This window comes from Leptopilina boulardi, unplaced genomic scaffold (assembly GCF_019393585.1).
Source record: "Leptopilina boulardi isolate dan_hultmark-lab unplaced genomic scaffold, ZJU_Lbou_2.1 LbouV2_342, whole genome shotgun sequence".
In the NCBI taxonomy this organism is placed as follows: Eukaryota; Metazoa; Arthropoda; class Insecta; order Hymenoptera; family Figitidae; genus Leptopilina; species Leptopilina boulardi.
In genome coordinates this window covers 943,034-960,841 of record NW_026137910.1, presented here as the reverse complement: position 1 = coordinate 960,841, position 17,808 = coordinate 943,034, and the positions used below count along the sequence as shown (strand labels likewise).

The 17,808-nt window shown below is 27.7% G+C and overlaps 2 protein-coding genes across 2 annotated transcripts in view; one reads left to right on the top strand and one right to left on the bottom strand.

Annotated features, from left to right (window-relative positions):
* The window catches only part of LOC127285951 (ATP-dependent RNA helicase DDX54), a 98,734-nt gene that overhangs the window by 63,644 nt on the left and 17,282 nt on the right, over positions 1-17,808 (top strand). The gene's annotated exons all lie outside the window — the stretch shown is intronic.
* Positions 10,360-11,615, bottom strand: LOC127285953 (uncharacterized). Its single transcript, XM_051312185.1, has one exon. The coding sequence runs from the start codon at positions 11,331-11,333 to the stop codon at positions 10,497-10,499; it is 837 nt and encodes a 278-aa protein (XP_051168142.1). The 5' UTR covers positions 11,334-11,615; the 3' UTR covers positions 10,360-10,496.

The following is a 17,808-nucleotide window of genomic DNA, read 5'->3' as shown; positions in this document are numbered from 1 at the left end:
TAATGACGGGAACAATTTTGTTACGCGAAATTTTATACGTAATTTATCGACGACTTCTGCAACAATAAACTGCAGGTTAATATGCAAAAGATTAACAAATATTAATGATATTAAATTGATAGTTTTGCATATAATGTTTGTAATCTGATTACATAACAATAATAATGCAATATCCTATCGTAAATATCTCTTTTATTTTGATTCATTTTGATATATATATACAGTAAGAAAAGCTCCATGGTAGTCACAGCCCATGAGTGCGAGTGAGACAAACTTATGCGTAACGCATGCTTTCCTATGACTACCATGGTACTTTTCTTACTGTATATATTAATTTTTAAAGAGACATGAGTAAAATTGACATTTAAATATTTATACTATTTCAGATTAATTACTCTCTAAATCTGAATTAGTAAAATTTTACTAATTATTAGTAACTTTTACTACACGGAGAGAAATAGATGGTACGGGGTACTATCTAGATAGTATCAGGTATCATATTTGATCTTACATATACGGACAGGAATCTAGATTGTACGGGATACTATACATATTGTACGGAGTACCATCTTGATTGTGAAGTGGGTAACATAACCTCACTTTTTTATCATCTAGATGGTACCGAGTAGCATATAGATTGTACCGGATACCATCTACTTTTTACCATCTTAAGATCATAATTTCTTATCATCTATTTCTCTCCGTGTAACAATTAGTAAAATTTAACTATTTCTAAAGCAAAAAGTGAGTCACTAATTTAAATTAGTAAACATTTTTACTAATTCAGATTTAGAGAGTAATTTGCCCACGGGACATAGACTATATCAAATATATGTATTTATAAAATAATATATTTAAATAAAAAAAGATATTGTGTAATTTTTTATAGAAAGGATTTTTTAACTTGTGTGGCTTCTATTTTCCTTGTTCAGTGTGGACTTTATCGCGCAAAGCTATTGCTTATACCAATCGTGAATAACTATGAATAACATAGAGCACTATAAAATTATTTATACCGTTACGGACCAACTGGAATATAATTTCTTGCAATAGACTCAGCAGGCTAAAGTTATTAATAATTCAAAAAACTTGAATCTCAGACATATAAGGTTTATATACTATATAGTTGTCTCACGACAGTCTCTGTACAAAATTAATATTAAATATTTAAAATTATATTTTTGTTGTTCAATTTAATGTAAATTTTATTATGCATTAAATATTACAAAAAATTGCCAAAATAGAACACACATGGGTCAATTTGATCCTGCGTATACTTTTTGATTTATTTTCAAATTTGAATAAATTTTTTTTTTAACTTGATTCTCTGAAATAATTTTCGTTTTAGACTGATTCTGCAATAAAAATGATTTTTTGTTTGCAAGTTAGAAGTTTTTTTTCTCCACTTCTCTATAAAAATTAATTTATTCTTCATTCCATTGTATTTTTCAAAAATATTTAAAATCTAATTTTAAATATTCCGCCAAAAAGTCGTATCTATTTTTTTTGGTATATAAAAAACTAGTGTGTATACACCTTTATGAAAACTCATCCAAAGAAAGTGTCACATTTTGGACGTTTTACTGTAAATTGGAGATTGTGATTTACATTCCGAACCCTGGTGACTCCATGCGTCGTCTGCAGGTTAATATCAATTATTTCTTTGTATACCATTGTAATTTTTAATTGCATAAATAATTATTTTGTGTTTGATTATATTTTCAATAATATGTAAGACAAGAATAGACAATGCTATTTTTATGACAAATGAGTTTTATGTCAAATGAATTTTATATTAAATAAGTTTTATGTCGAATGAGATTTATATCAAATGAATTTTATGTCAAATGAGATTTATGTCAAATGAATTTTATATCAAATAAAATTTATGTCAAATGCAATTCATGTCATTTGAATTTTATATCAAATGAGAATTATGTCAAATGAAATTTGGGGTTTAATCATGCGAGTCCAAAAGTATAATGAAATCAAGAAATCAATTCATAAACTTTTCAGTAACTGCCTAACGTTTAGTTGTAATTGTAATTTTTGGTATCAAAACAAGATCCAAATAATGCGGATCAAATTAATACCATTTATTAGTATCAAAACATTACATAATTTGATCTAAATTTCAGGATCAAATTGACACCAACCAGGAAAACTGTAAAATGACAAACATTATAAATATATAAATAAAAGGGTATATATAATAAATTTTGAGTTTTCAGTGCCGCAAAATAAACAGAGTTAGCAAATATTTATCCTAAATTAATTTGATAAGAATATTTGTGTTTATTTTGAGTCTAGGGCTTGTACTTTTTCTACAAAAAAAAAAAAAAAAAAAATTTTTTTTTAAATGGAAGAGAAGGATTAGGTTGCGTTGAGTCCAATGAATGCTAAAGCGACCCTCTCTTTGTTTAAAGTGGGTTCCTCACGTTGTATATATACATATATCTATATGTATACTGTTGTACTTTAGTTTTTATCCTCTTAAAAAAAAAAAAGTTTCAAGTACTTTTTTTTCCTTAATTAGAGTTGAAAACTTTGATAACTGTGAGAAATAATGGTTTGAAAAATAATAAAGTTTTACACACAAAGAGAGAAAAATGAATATTTAGACATATAATATCGAGATATTTAATTAATTTTGCCGTAATTTTCTTTTTCAAATATTATTTAAGAGGAAAGATAGTTTAAGCGGAATGTCAATTAAAATTTTTTATAATAACTTTTTTTTTAATGAATAATACAAAAAAGAGACGTATTTTATTAAAAATTTTATAAAAGATGGTAGTATTTTGTATGGCAAAAGAAAATACTATCCATCCTTTTATTAAAAAAATTTCTGGCTTTTAAAAAAAGAAATTTTCTTTAAAAACTAATAATATTGAATGTCCTAGATTTTTGATTCCTCCTTTTTTTTCTATTCCTATATATATATAGTGGAAGTTTGTCTCGTTAAAAAAAGGAACGAAATGGTAATTTGTGTCGTATATAATGGGAAAAGAGAGCAGCTTTAGTCGTTGAGGGGGAGGGGAATAGTCAGTCGCACCCAAGTAATTTGGTTGCTGGTATATTGGACACACCCTTACGGCCCTTCCAACATCAGAGCAAAGTTTATATAGCTTGTATACTCTAAATATAACCCCTTTTTTCCTTATGTGTTGTTAAAGCCAAACGAAAGAGAAAAGGCACTTTTTTTTACGATCCTTATGTATATCCTCGACTTCCTGCTTCTTTAGAATAACGTTATAAAAACATTTAATTTTTATTTTTATATATACAAAAATAATATAAAAATAGTGCTCTTGATTTTTATAAAGCACTTCTTTCATCAATTATATATATATAAATAATAATATTCTTCGATGGTGGTTTCTTTGAAAAATATTTTTTTTAATCTTCGAAACTTATGAAAAAATATTTCAATTTTTTTGAGACAATTATATACAATATCTTTTTTTACTTATATTTATAAATATTTGAAAAACCAATAAATGCTCTCTCTAAATCTGAATTAGTGAAAAGTGAGTTACTAATTTAAATTAGTAAGAATTTTCACTAATTTTTAGTCACTTTTTATTAAAACTTTATAGTAAAAAAATTTTAAACTACTAAATCAAATAATAATATTTTACTAAAAATTAGTAAAAGCTCACTTTTCACTAATTCAAATTTAGAGAGCCTATACATTTTTTGAGTATTCGGGGCAAATAGTGCCGAAGTAAACTGAAAGATAAATGAGGGGCTAAGTCAGCTCTACTATTTTTTAAATTTGAATTAGTAAAAATTTTAATTAATTTAAAAATAGTGACTCACTTTTTGTATTTAAAATAGTTAAATTTTTTGTTTTCTTTACTATTCATTAGTTAAATTTTACTAATTCAAATTAGTTAAAAATTTTACCAAATCGAATTTAAAGAGTATCCTACACTGAAAAAAAATTTTATTTGATTCAAATAATTTGTTACTTTCTTATTATCAAATAAATATTTACTTGAAGCAAATAATTTTATTTGAGTCAATTAAATAGTATTTGTTTTAAATACAGAAATTATTAGTTCAAATACAGTTTATTTAATTCAAATAAAAATTATTTACTTCAAATAAACATTTATTTCATAATAATTAAGTAAATTATTTTGCAATTTTTTTCACCACATTTTTATTATTATTTTTATTATTATTTTTATTATTATAATCTTTATATTACTTTTAATAAATAATAATAATAATAATAATTATAATATTCCATTAATAAATTAATAATAAATAATACCTAATAATAAATACTAAAAAAAAAATTTTAACTTTTAATAAATTTTTAAAATATGTGCCGCATATAAAAAATCTCATTTCTTTGATATTTTTTACCCTAGATTTAAAATGAAAAAGGGGCATTCTGCTTCTAAAATACTTAAAGGTTGGGCTTTGATGGTACTACATTTATATACAAAATTATCTTTTTGAAAATGAAATTATGAGGGTTTATATATATAATACTTACAGTTTGTTTATCTTGTCTATAATCTGAAAACTTATTTTAAAATTCATATAACATTTTTCTTGTATAATATTCATTAAAAATAAAAAATAAAAAAATTGCGCGTATGGCTTTTGCGAAAAAACTTTTATGTTAAATCAATATAAACGAGTTTCAGGAGATATTTAAAAATTTTCTTTTCATTTCCGAATAGTTTCAAGTGACTTTTAAATGAATATATTTGACATTTTCTATATTAAAAAAAAATTGATAATTAAACTAGACGTGCGTGTATAAATATCGTAAAAATTGTTCCAAACTGAAAGTTTATAACTTGTTTATAATGTTGTAATAAAAAGAAGAATATTTAAATCAATTTCTACTTTGACGATAAAAAAGAATATCTTCTTGGCGGCTATTTAAAAATATTTCCCATTTTTTATTCTTAAAGTTAGAATATAATATATTCTAAAAAAAAGAGACAATTCTTAATTAATAAATATTCTAGAGACAAAAGAAAAAAAAATTTTAATTTAAAAAATTTTTCTTACTCTCTAAATCTGAATTAGTAAAAATGTTTACTAATTTGAATTAGTGACTCACTTTTTGCTTCTGAATTAGTAAAATTTTACTAATTATTAGTAACTTTTACTAACAATTAGTAAAATTTAACTAATTTAAAAGCAAAAAGTGAGTCACTAATTTAAATTAGTAAACATTTTTACTAATTCAAATTTGGAGAGTAGGGATATTTTAACTCTTAACTGGCACAATTTCGCGTTCGAACGTAAATGGCACAACGGGTCTGTTGGACCCGACGTATTTAAACGTGCATTGAAAAAAAAGAAAAGGTATTTATTTTGCAAAATAAAAATATTCAAAAGTTACACATTCACTCTCTAAATCTGAATAAGTAAAAATGTTTACTAATTTAAATTAGTTAAATTTTACTAATTGAGAAGCAAAAAGTAAGTCACTAATTCAAATTACATAGTAAACTTTTTTACTAATGCAGATTTAATTAATTGGAGCTCGAAAAAATACTCGGGTCTATTGGACCCATGGTACCAATTAAGGGTTAAGAATATTATTTTCTAACTTTAAGAATAAAATGCATGGGAAATATTTTTAACCCTTTCAGGGGCAGTGGGACGTATACGTCCCACCTTTTTTGTTGTTGTATTTTTGGTATTTCCGGCATATTTATCTAATAATAATCATATATTTCTTATCTTTAGATTCTAAGGATATAATATAACGAATCTATAATATTGTTTATGAATAATTTGTTATTGTTAACTTAATATTATTCCATCAATCTGAAAAATATGCATTTTTTTAATAATTAATTCAGCTATTTGTAAACGCGAAGTGCTACGACTTTGAAAATCTTTACTCGGGGGTTTTTGGGGTCCCTGATTACGAATCTGAGGTCAGTTTTTCAAAATTCAAAATGGCGGATCCAATATGGCGGATGACTTTTTGAAAATCTAATATTATTGGCCTGAAAATTGTAACTCGGGGGTTTTCGGGGTCGCTGATTACGAATCCGACGTTAGTTTTTCAAAATTCAAAATGGCGGATTCAATATGGCGGATGACTTTTTGAAAATCTAATATTATTGGCCTGAAAATTGTTACTCGGAGGATTTATAATCAGCGACCCCGAAAACCTCCAAGTAACAATTTTCAGGCCAATAATATTAGATTTTCAAAAAGTCATGCGCCATATTGGATCCGCCATTTTGAATTTTGAAAAACTAACGTCGGATTCGTAATCGGCGACCTCAAAAACCCCCGAGTACCAATTTTTAAACAAATGCAAGCAATTTTTAAAAAATCTGTCCGCCATATTGGATCCGCCATTTTGAATTTTGAAAAACGGGCATTAAATTCGTAATCAGCGACCCCGAAAACCCCCGAGTAACAAGTTTCAAGCGAATATATTGAATTTAAAAAAAAATGTCCGCCATATTGGATTCGCCATTTTGAATTTTTTAAATTTGCAAAATCTGACCTCGGATTTGTATTCAGCGACCCAAAAAACGTATAAATACGTAATGAAACAAAAATTTGTATGCTTAGAATAATGTGCCCCTGAAAGGGTTAAATAGGCGCCAAAAAGATATTCTTTTTTGCATATAATTTTTTCAGTGAAAGAATTTTCACAATAAACATTGGGTTAATATTTAAAAATATAGTTTTTAATATAATTAAATTAAATTTTTTTTTATTTCCACATGAGTGGAAAATGTAATACATATAATTTTCCTGGTTATATCAGTCAAAAATATTACATTCACCTCTCGGGGCCAACATTGTCGTAAGTTATGCTCGTAAATTAGAGAGATATATATATATAGTGTTTATGGATTGTAATAACTGCTAGGACCATTTACATGTCGAAAACATGTTATAAGATACCAATATAGATACGTCATTGATTTAAAAGTCGATCGAACTTCATGGTCAGTCGTAAATATAAATTTTTTTATTCAATTTACGAGAAACGGAAAAGGGGGGGTGGGGTAAACTTTACTATTATTTTTATTTCAATATATTTTCCTTTAGTTTTCTGATTTCCAAGATATATATATTGTACTATTAAAATAAAGAAAAAAAAACTGCTAATTTTTGCCGGGTGTCTTAATTTTCTGCGGAAACAGCGCAGCTGCACTAAAACAGGTTTTATACCATTTCTGATTCTATATAGTGTTCTCTCTCTCTCTAATTTTTTTTCTCTCTAATGAGAGAGAAATATTAACAGTATAGAATTCTCATATTCCTTATAAAATTGTTATATTTATAATTGCAGACTAATTATATTATATTAATAAAAGGAAAATTGAAATATCATTTTGTTTTTGCGTGAAATAATGAGAAATTTTATTTTAATTTAATAATAATATAATTATTTTAATTTTTTATTCCCTTATTGTATAAAATTTATTAAAATTATTATTAAGGTTAAATTATTAATTTAATAATGTCTCGCCTTTCCTTTTATGCTTTTCGCACCTATTTTTGTAAATTACGCGAACATAATGAAAATATAAGTGTTGTATATATGCTCGCAGCTAATATGAGAAAAGGCGACCAACACCTAATTTTAGCGCATTACGAAATTTTCAAATCGTATAATATGCACATAAAGTACAATAAACGTGAAAAAAGCGTGGAGAAACTTAATACCTATATAAATATTAAATGAACGGTTATTTGACTATATAGTATCAAATAAATATTTATTTAAATCAAATAATTATTATTTGAGTCAATTAAATGATATACATTCAGAAAAAAGATTTCTTTGATTCAAAGAATTAAATATTTTTGACAAATTTTTTTTTGATACAAAGAAAATTTATTTGTTTCAAAAAAAAATTTATTTTCAATGAAAGAAAACAAGTCAAAAAAATTGCAGTTTCTTTGTATTTGTTTTAAATACTGAAATTATTGGTTCAAATAAAGTTTATTTAATGCATATAAAAATTATTTGGTTGAAGTAAATATTTATTTATTTGATCATAGTCAAATAACTGATGATTATTTGATATGAGTACTGCGCCAGTAGTAAAATCTATATCAATTTTTGTTAGGAAATACACTCGCAGAGAAAAGATTTCTTTGATTTAAAGAAATCATTTTCTTTGACTTGTTTTCTTTCATTCAAAATAAAATTTTCTTTGAAACAAAAAATGTTTATTTCATTCGAAGAAAATTTCTTTGATTGAAACAAATTTTCTTTGAATGAAAGAAATTTGTGCATTAAATCGAAGAAATTCTAACATTGATATTGGGTCAAAGAAGCATTTTTTTGAATTAAATAACAAATTTCTTTGAAACGAAGATAATTTTTTTTTGAATCAAAGATAATTTGTTTAAAACAAATAAATTTTCTTTGAATCAAAAAAAAATTTGTCGAAGAAATTGATTTCTTTGAATCAAAGAAATCTCTTTTTTCTCGGTGTATAAGGTAAATGTGGGAGTTATCGACACCTTAAGCTGATTTCGGCACTTCAGAAGTCTTAAAAACGTATAATAACATAATTAAAAATCACATATTATGGTTTGTCAAATAAAATAGATATTCTAAAATGTATATTAACTTTGAAATATCAGTTATAATTTTTTAAATAAATTTGGGAGAAGTTTTAAACAAGAAATGCAGTGATGTTGGGGTTATCGGCAATCCGAAAAGTTGACTGATGTAGTGATCGGCATTTTCATGTAGTAGTTATCGACAATTTTAATATTGAATATATTTTTTGTAATATTAATGCAAAACATCACGAATAATGAAAGAAATTTTGTTTAAACATCCATTCATTAAAAATATAAATTTTATTTTAATTTATTTAATTACATATATCCACAAATTAAAAAACTAGTAAACGATTTAACTAGTAACACAAATTTTGGCATGTGTCTTAAATTTTCTTTCGAACATTTAAACAATGTAACAACGTAAAATATATTTAAATATATAAAACGTAAAATTGATTATAAAAACAAATTGTTTCATTTTTAATATTAAAGACATTATGAATCGTAATATGGAAACGATTAAATGTATTTATCTTTTGGCTAAAATATCACATGATTTCATTCTTCTGCTCCTGGAATCGACCTTTTAGAACTACGGGTCCATCGATGTCCTATTTCCTTTAATTTATTTATTAATTTCTGTTCTTTCTTCTCTTTTTTCATATTTTTTAACTGTGTTCGGATTTCAGCTTTTTCAGCTCGTTTCCTATCTCTTTCTTCTCTTTTTGTTTTTAATGCTGCTATTTTTGCATTAACTTTTTCTTCACGTTGTTTTTTTCGGTTTGCAGCTTCTAATGCGGTTACTTTTTTTTGTTCTTCTTTTTGTAAATAATACTCCCTCCACTTCTCAGATACAGCTACCGCTGGCACTTTGTTTTTTGGTATTCGTTTCTGATTAGCTTGTTTTTTTGTGTTCAGATCACCTGGCCAAAACAAAGCTCGTTTAAAAGGAGACGGTATATTACGACCTTTTGGAGTGTTGCACGCATTTGGATTGTTTTCTTCTACATTATCCACAAGGATATTTAATTCTCTGCAGGAATCGCTTTCATTTGTAACTGTCGATACATTACTTGGCACTGTAATAACTGGAACTAAACCATTAAACTCTTCATTAAATGAAGCTGAGGCGTTTGCTTCCATCACTATTGCATTGTCATCTAGGTTATCGGCCAACACAAAACCATTAAACTCTTCATTAAATGAAGCTGAGGCGTTTGCTTCCATCACTATTGCATTGTCATCTAGGTTATCGGCCAACACAAAACCATTAAACTCTTCATTAAATGAAGCTGAGGCGTTTGCTTCCATCACTATTGCATTGTCATCTAGGTTATCGGCCAACACAAAAGAAGGTGAAGAATCCTCCTGCAAGATAGGTCCACACCTTGAGAAGTCCGGATTATCATCTTGAATTTCGCAGGTTGCTTCTTGTAATGAATTTTCCGAATCCAAATCAGTGTAGACATCAATCTCTCCACATTTCTTTTTCAATTGGAACCACAATGTAAACAGATTTTGATCTTGAATTTCTCCCGTCCAAAAATTTCCGGAAGACTTAAACAAATCAATTTTTTCTGGTGGTATTTGCTGCTCGAGAAACCGTAAATGTAATTCGATACCATCAACGTTTTTTTCTGTACGAACTTCAGAAGGTTGCAATAGTTTTCCATAATTTACAGCGTCAGGGTTGAAGGGGTATAAACCACAAGTTCGGAAGCCACTCTGCAGATATTGTGAAACATTGCAGTTATTTAAAGTCTTTTGTAACAATGGGGCAAAATCTTTACGAGTTAATTTTTGACCAAAATTTTCCATTCGCCAATGTGTTATAATTTTTCTCCATTCTTTTTTCAGTGGCCCAAAAAACGAAACGTCCAGTGGCTGAAGAACGTGAGTTGAATTCGGGTTAAGTGCGATGAGAATGATTTGATGTTCTTGACAGAATTGACTTGTAGCCATCGTTATGTGAGAAGAGTGTCCATCAAATACAAAATAACAGGCAGCGGAATTTTTTCTTTTAATATCCATGGATGGAATATGTTGGCTATGTACTCGAAGAATGTTTCTCCTGTCATCCAACCGTTGCTTGATGTACCCAATGCCCAGGTTTTAGGAATCGAAGCCGCTATATCCGCAGGAACTCGCTTGTACGAAAATATGACCATTGGAGGTACAAGTTGTCCAGATGCATTACCATTTATTAAAGTGGTTATACATTCCTTTTCATCGCTATTAACAAAATTATAAACTGCTTTGTCGCCCTTTTTAACTAAGACATGATTTCCTTTAGGACAAAGAAAAAAAGCAGTTTCATCGCAGTTGAAAATCCTACTGCCATCAGCAAGTAAGGAAGACAAAAGATTTTCCTCGAAATATTCAGTTATTTCTTTAAACCATCCACGAATTTTATTTTCCGTCAATGAAGCTCGATTTTTCGTTAAATTTTGAGAAACTCTCTGAGATATTTCTGGGTGTCGTTTTCGAAAAGCATCATACCATGCTCTGCCAGGTCTACCATTTGTGAAACAAGTAGATTTTTTAAGCTCCTTCACGAGCAGTTGTACGCTATCTAAAAGCTGCTCTTTTGTAACAGGAAATCCACATTTTCCAACATCAAACATCCACTGAACAAGCAATGTTTCCTCTTCTTTCGATAGAACGCATTCAGGTCCCATCTTTCGTTCGACAGGAGACCGTCCATGATATTTGTCCCATAATGTGGTTCGAGGTACATTATAAAGTTTACTGGCAGCGCTTAAGGTCATCCCATTTTCGACATCTTTCAAAGCTGCCAGCATTTGATCTAGAGTTGCATTCGAGCGAGAAATTACGATAAATAACCTAAACGATCCACACACTCGTTCAATTGTTATACTTTTATCGTTTCGTCTCGTATCGTTTCAACAATCTCTCGTTAAAACGATCGATCTCGATAAAGTCAGTTGCCTTAACCTTGATATTTAAAATTTTTTATATGATAATGCAAAGTTTAGAATATTTGTGGAATTATGCAGTTCATAATTGAATTTTTAGTGATAAATGAATTAATAACCTATTCATTGAAAGTATATACAATGAGATTTTAAGAATTAAACGTCAAGAAAATATTCTTCTTCTAACCCTTCTAACCAAAAAGGATATTTTTTTTAAATCCATAAATTATTACATAATCATATATAATTTAAAATAATTAAGTATATTTTTTATAATAATTAAATTATCTATTTGTCCGTTCAATTTTCATTTTTTGTAATTCAATAATTTAAAAGTTTTTTAATTTTTTGTTAACCTTATTTTTTTGATAATTAATTAATTATAGAAATTTTATATGAAAATATATTTAAAAAATAATAAAATAACATCTTCATTTAATTGAATTGACTTTTGATTTCAATTAACACTTATTTTCCGGCAAGTGTAATAAATTTGACAATATTTGATTTTGAATAATTATTAATTTCATTTTGATTGCGCGGCTATACTAAAAACAATTAATAAATTCATGAAACATAATTATCAAATAAATAATTTTATTTGAAATTGATAAATATCAGCCAGAACGAAGCTTTAAACATTTTTATTTCACTTATTTTCAATTAATGAATCAATCTTCGAAGTAAGGGAACAATTATTCCACGAATTAAGACACATTAAGAGGGTAATAGAATTGTCAGATAAGCGGTTCCTATGCTTCCTGATAACAAGAGAACTACGTGAAAATAATCTTTCCGATGGAACGGATGTTGCGCTTGTACACAAAAAGTCACGTGCCATTCTTGCAAGGTTGGGTAAGATTGTTTCATGTTTCTTCCACCATTCGAGAATGTTGGTCTTTTTTCCAGCTCGTTTTAGAGAACAATAATAATCTATTTCCCATTTCCATTCAGGCGATTTAGAATTTTTCGGAACAGGAATATCATCACATTCGGAATCGGACGAGAATAAAACGTCCATATCAAATTTGTCATCAGTTTCTAAATTAGTTTTGTTAACTTTTGAAAATTCTTTTCCTGGTTCATCAGTGACCTATTATTAAGTAATTTAATAAACGTATATAGTATGTATACACAGACTATACATAAACTCTTTTTTAATTAAAATAATATAAAATTATTTCCCAATGACAAAATAAAAAATTGAATTAAAAGAGAAAATGACATTTAGTAAAAAACTAAAATTTTAGGGAAACAGAAAATATTTTAAATAATTTATTTTAAATAAAAATGATAAATTAAAATTTAATAATTTTTTAATTTAAGAAAATGTATCGATTTAAATAAACTTTTTGTCTCAGTACAAGATTAATATTAAAAAATACCTTTTTTTGGTAATACTGAGATTCATATATCTGATAAAACATTTCGATGGATTGTTTAGCCATTTCTTTACCCCACTCGGTAAATTGAAAGGTTTCAATTTTATGTCGAGGGTCCAGAATCAGAACAACACAATATACCCAGTGAAATTTTCTATAATGTTTCAAAAGCTTTTCAATAGCAGCTTCTAGAGCATCTAAAAGAATTTCTTGTACTTGCGTCCTGACATCTTTCAAAATGAGGTTGTTTTTCGCAACTTCAAGTTTATCCAGCAATAAATTGAATCCTATAATTACTGAGGGTAGAGTCACGTATTTATCTCCACTCAACTTAATCGATAAAACATTGAAATACTCCAAAAATGTGGACGCTTCTTCCAAAATTTCCCACTCTTTGGCAGAAAGCACGAACTTTTGTAAATCGAAGTTGTTCTCACAAAGCATATTTAGTGCTGGTTTCATTTTGAATGCTAACGTTAGCATGTCGTACGTGGAATTCCAACGAGTTGTTACGTCAATGTTTGGAGCCAGAAATTTTACATTACACACAGTGCAACAGGAAATTAATTTATTCCTCCTTTGCTCCGAATTTTTCAGCAAACTGAATAAGGATCTAAGTTTCGAGAGAGGAGAGGTTCTTCCCAAATTTTCAGAGTAAAACTCTTCATCATCTTTGGTGTTTTCGTCGTCAGTATCGTTTTCCTCCCCATCACTATTTTCATCAGTATCTTTGATGTCATCAATTCGGAGTATTTTCAAAAAATCTTGAACAGCCAGGTTTAAAAGGTGTGCTAAGCAACGATAATGCTGTTCACTGGCTTTGAAATTGATCATAATTTTGGACAGTTCTTCCATGAGCTTAGTATTCGCAGAGGCGTTGTCTACGGTGATCCCTTGTACTTTCTTCTCTAAACAGTATTTGCGAATAACACTGTGGAATAATTCCGCTATATCACGTCCAGTGTGATGTCCATTAGAAGAAAGAAAATCAATGACTAAGGAATGTAAAATCCAATCGTCATCGATAAAATGAGCCGTAATCCCGTAGTACGATCGATGAGCCAGCGATGTCCAACCGTCTATGGTGAAAGAAATTTTAGACGAATTTTCGAGCAAGATTTTTAAAACAACCTCTTGTTTTTCTTGAAATCGTTTTTCGCATTGTGACTTTAAAAAAGAGCGTAACGGCAAATTAACTTCGGGTTTCAAATAATGGAATAATTCTTGAGTCTTTTGATCCTCAAAAAACGAAAATGGCAAATATTTCGATGTTGTCCAATCGACAACCTTCACATCAAATGTGGCTTGATCAAAAGTCTAATTTTGAAAAAAATTTAAATATTTATAAAGATTCTAAATTCACGACTAAAATTTTGTTATAACTTTTAATTTTAATAATAATAATTGAAATAATTTTAAATATTATTTCTACCACTTTGTATAATTAAAATTTGAAAAATTATTGTAATTTTAAATTTGATTTCATCATGAGAAAACGGTAAGAATAAAAATTAACAAATAAAATTAGATAGATAATGAAAAATTAAATTTCTTAAATTTTGTAATTAATAAATTTATTTTTTATTTAAAAATTTAAAAATACTTGAATCGAAACATTTTCGGCCGGATAAGTTTCTGAATATTCCTTTGAATGGTGATTTCTGAGATGTCGCTTTAAACCGGACGTGTTCGAATCTTTCATTTTAATAATCACTGGTGTTTCTTTACACAATCTACATGTTCCATATTTGATACCGTCCTTAACCGTATATTGAAACGAATTATCTAACGATAAACCACCATTTTTGCGCTTCCTCGATTTAAAAACACCAGCTTCGCCAACATTACCTCCGTCACTAGAAAATGTAAATTTAATAAATAATATATTTTATTGATACAAAACACCAAAATTTTAATTCAAGAACTTTTTATTCGCTTCAGCAATTTGTGGAATTGAATCTTGTTTTTCTGTGACTTCCATTTTTCAAATTTACTTGAAAATTAATTATTTATTTTGCACATGTCAAAACATTCATAAGACGGAAGTTATCGCTCGTTATTACGAGACGATTCGATCCGATTATAAACAAAAGAATAATCGAGTGAAGAGATCGTAAAACTCATTTGGTAATCGAGTGAAGTCGAACGAGTTTAACGATTTTCTCGTATCGAATGCAACTCTAATTTGATCTTCTGGATAATTCAGTTTTTTAGACATTCCTATAAATTAAATAATATTATAGTAAAATTAATTATTTCTTATATCTGTTAACAATTATTTTAAATAAATTATAACAAGACTGAATCGCAGAAATATTTTTAAAAAATAATGTGTGATATTAATATTTACCATTATTATTTTAAAATATTTAAAGCATTATATTAATATATTTTTTGTGTAAGCATATAAAAATGAAAATAACACAAGAAAATTCAATTTGGGATATAAATAAATCAATGCCGAATACTACAGATGGATGTTTATTTTGATCAAAGCTGTAGTTATCAAAACCAAATATTTACTTTTAATTTAACATTTAGAAATATTATTTTGACTGACGAACACTGAACAGAGACAATATTAATATATATTTAATAGTTTTCCATACTGTTTTTTATATAATTTTTAATGTAAATATAAAAAAATCGACTAATTTCAGAAACCTGTCAATGTGTCAGTGTTCGACAGTCACGCCGGTTACTTCCACACCAACAGAATCGATGTATGTGTCACCGACAATCTTAATTTTTAAAAAATTCAGTATATTTTTCCAAAAAACTTTTTTACGTAAATGATGCACAAGTATTTATTTACAAGATAAAAATTTACTTACTGCATAATATCCCTTCACTCAGAAACACAGAGATCTTTTTCGCCACGTGCACTCCTAACCTAAAACTTAAGAAGTTGACTCGTTTCACCACGGCAACACGACGGGCCAAAATAACATTTTTTTATTTGAAATTGACTCACCTTTTTCACTAAAAAAAGTTTTGCCAGTTATAACCAGATATATAACAATGACAACTACGCCAATTTCATGGATAATAACTATCACAGATTCTTATTACAAGTAAATCACTGCGACATCTGCCGATAACCGGAGCATTGACGATAACCCCCACATTTACCTTACAAAATCACAAAAAAATAAAATAAAAGTAAAAAAAATGATACAAATAATAATAATAATAATAATAATAATAGGTAGATAAGAGCAATTAAATGTAACGAATAAAATCATAATTGCGATAATTTGATTATGTTAAAAATTGAAGTTAATTAATAACGCTGAATTGGATTTAATGACATTAGTAACACTTGTATAACAATTATGTGCGTAAAGTGGAGGAAGCACGTAAGAGGCATATAAACATTTCACTGTGATCATTGGCAGACGTATTTTGAAAGATGCCACGTCTCATAAAACGTCACACATACACACATATATATATGTATACGATTTTTAAAGTCGTGCCAAAAATTAGACAGGCACTTGCCGCGCTTCAGTTCTTGTGATGATGACCGCCGAAATAAATTGGAAGCACCACTCACGTCAAATAGCATTTTACTGCTAAAAACGTCACAAAGATCACGTTTGTCAGTCCTATTTATATATCGTTGCGAGTCTGTACATTTATGCATAATAACATCCCTTGCTCTTTTCGCATATAGTATACTTTCTTCAGTGCCACTTATTGGTATAAGGAAGCAAACTACTTCCTTAAACGAAACAATTTTTTTTTCAATTTCTCTCAAAATTTTATTATACACTAAAAAAAATTTACTTCATTTAAATAATCGGTTATTTGACATATCATCAAATAAATATATATATATTTACTTGAATTGCAAATAATTTTTAATTGAAATAAATAAACTACATTTGAACCAATAATTTATGTATTTGAAACTAATACCATTTTAAATAATAATTATTTAATACAAAAATACATATTTTTTTCATAATAGTCAAGTAACCGATTATTTGGGGCGCATGATTATCCCAAAAAAATCATTAATTAGATTTTCTTCTTTTTTTTTTAATTTTTACATTAACAAAATTTTTAGCTATCGAATTTTTGTTTGTCAGAATTTTTATTTTACAGTCCTTATGTGAATTTTTATTTACGAGAATTTTAATTTAACATAAAATTCTCATTCAATTAAATTTTTATTTGTGATTCGAATTTTTAAATGATCGCAGAAATTCCAATTTACCGAATTTTTATTTGTCCGAAATTACAAATGACCGAACAAACATTCGACACAAAAATTTTATCACAATTTTTAAAATTAACAAATTACGATTTTCTTGATAATTTCTAATTGGTCAATTATAAAAATTGCGCCTAAATCTTTCGATTGTTTCTTTGGTCATATTTGTAATTTCTTACAAATGAAAATTTGGCATCTTAAGGTATCACATCGGTAAAACCGTTTTCTATAGATTTTCTTGAAAATTTTACCATATGTTCTTATTATCATTCTTGACAAATTTGCAAAATATGAAGAATTTTCGCCGTACGAAACCAGAGATATTAGCAATCAAAGTTGCTTATTTTGCATGGGAGACGGGACTAATGTATGGGGGAGAAGTACATTTTCATAAATATCATCAGAAGTTTTCTATAAAATTTTTTCAAAAACTAATGTTGAATTCACGAATAAATTTGGAACTAAAATATACAAAGAAATTTATAATTTACCGTGCCGTTTATTTGTAATTATAAATTAAAAATTCTATTTCATGACGTCATTTGCAATATATAGCACACCCGCCACTTTGATGTGGCAACATCGCAGGATGGTAACATTAGTTAGAGAGAGACAGTAGTCCACAGTAGTCAAAGCGAGACTTATAGCGACGTTGTCAAACCTCCTACTCCTTCCAATCGCTGCTAGTGTGGGGTATACGTGTACGAGTGTATTTGTAGAAGTAGGTACAGTATGGGCT

What these genes read in the sequence shown, in the direction of transcription:
- LOC127285953 (XM_051312185.1), bottom strand. Translation starts at nt 11,333, where the DNA reads ATGCTGGCAGCTTTGAAAGATGTCGAAAATGGGATGACCTTAAGCGCT.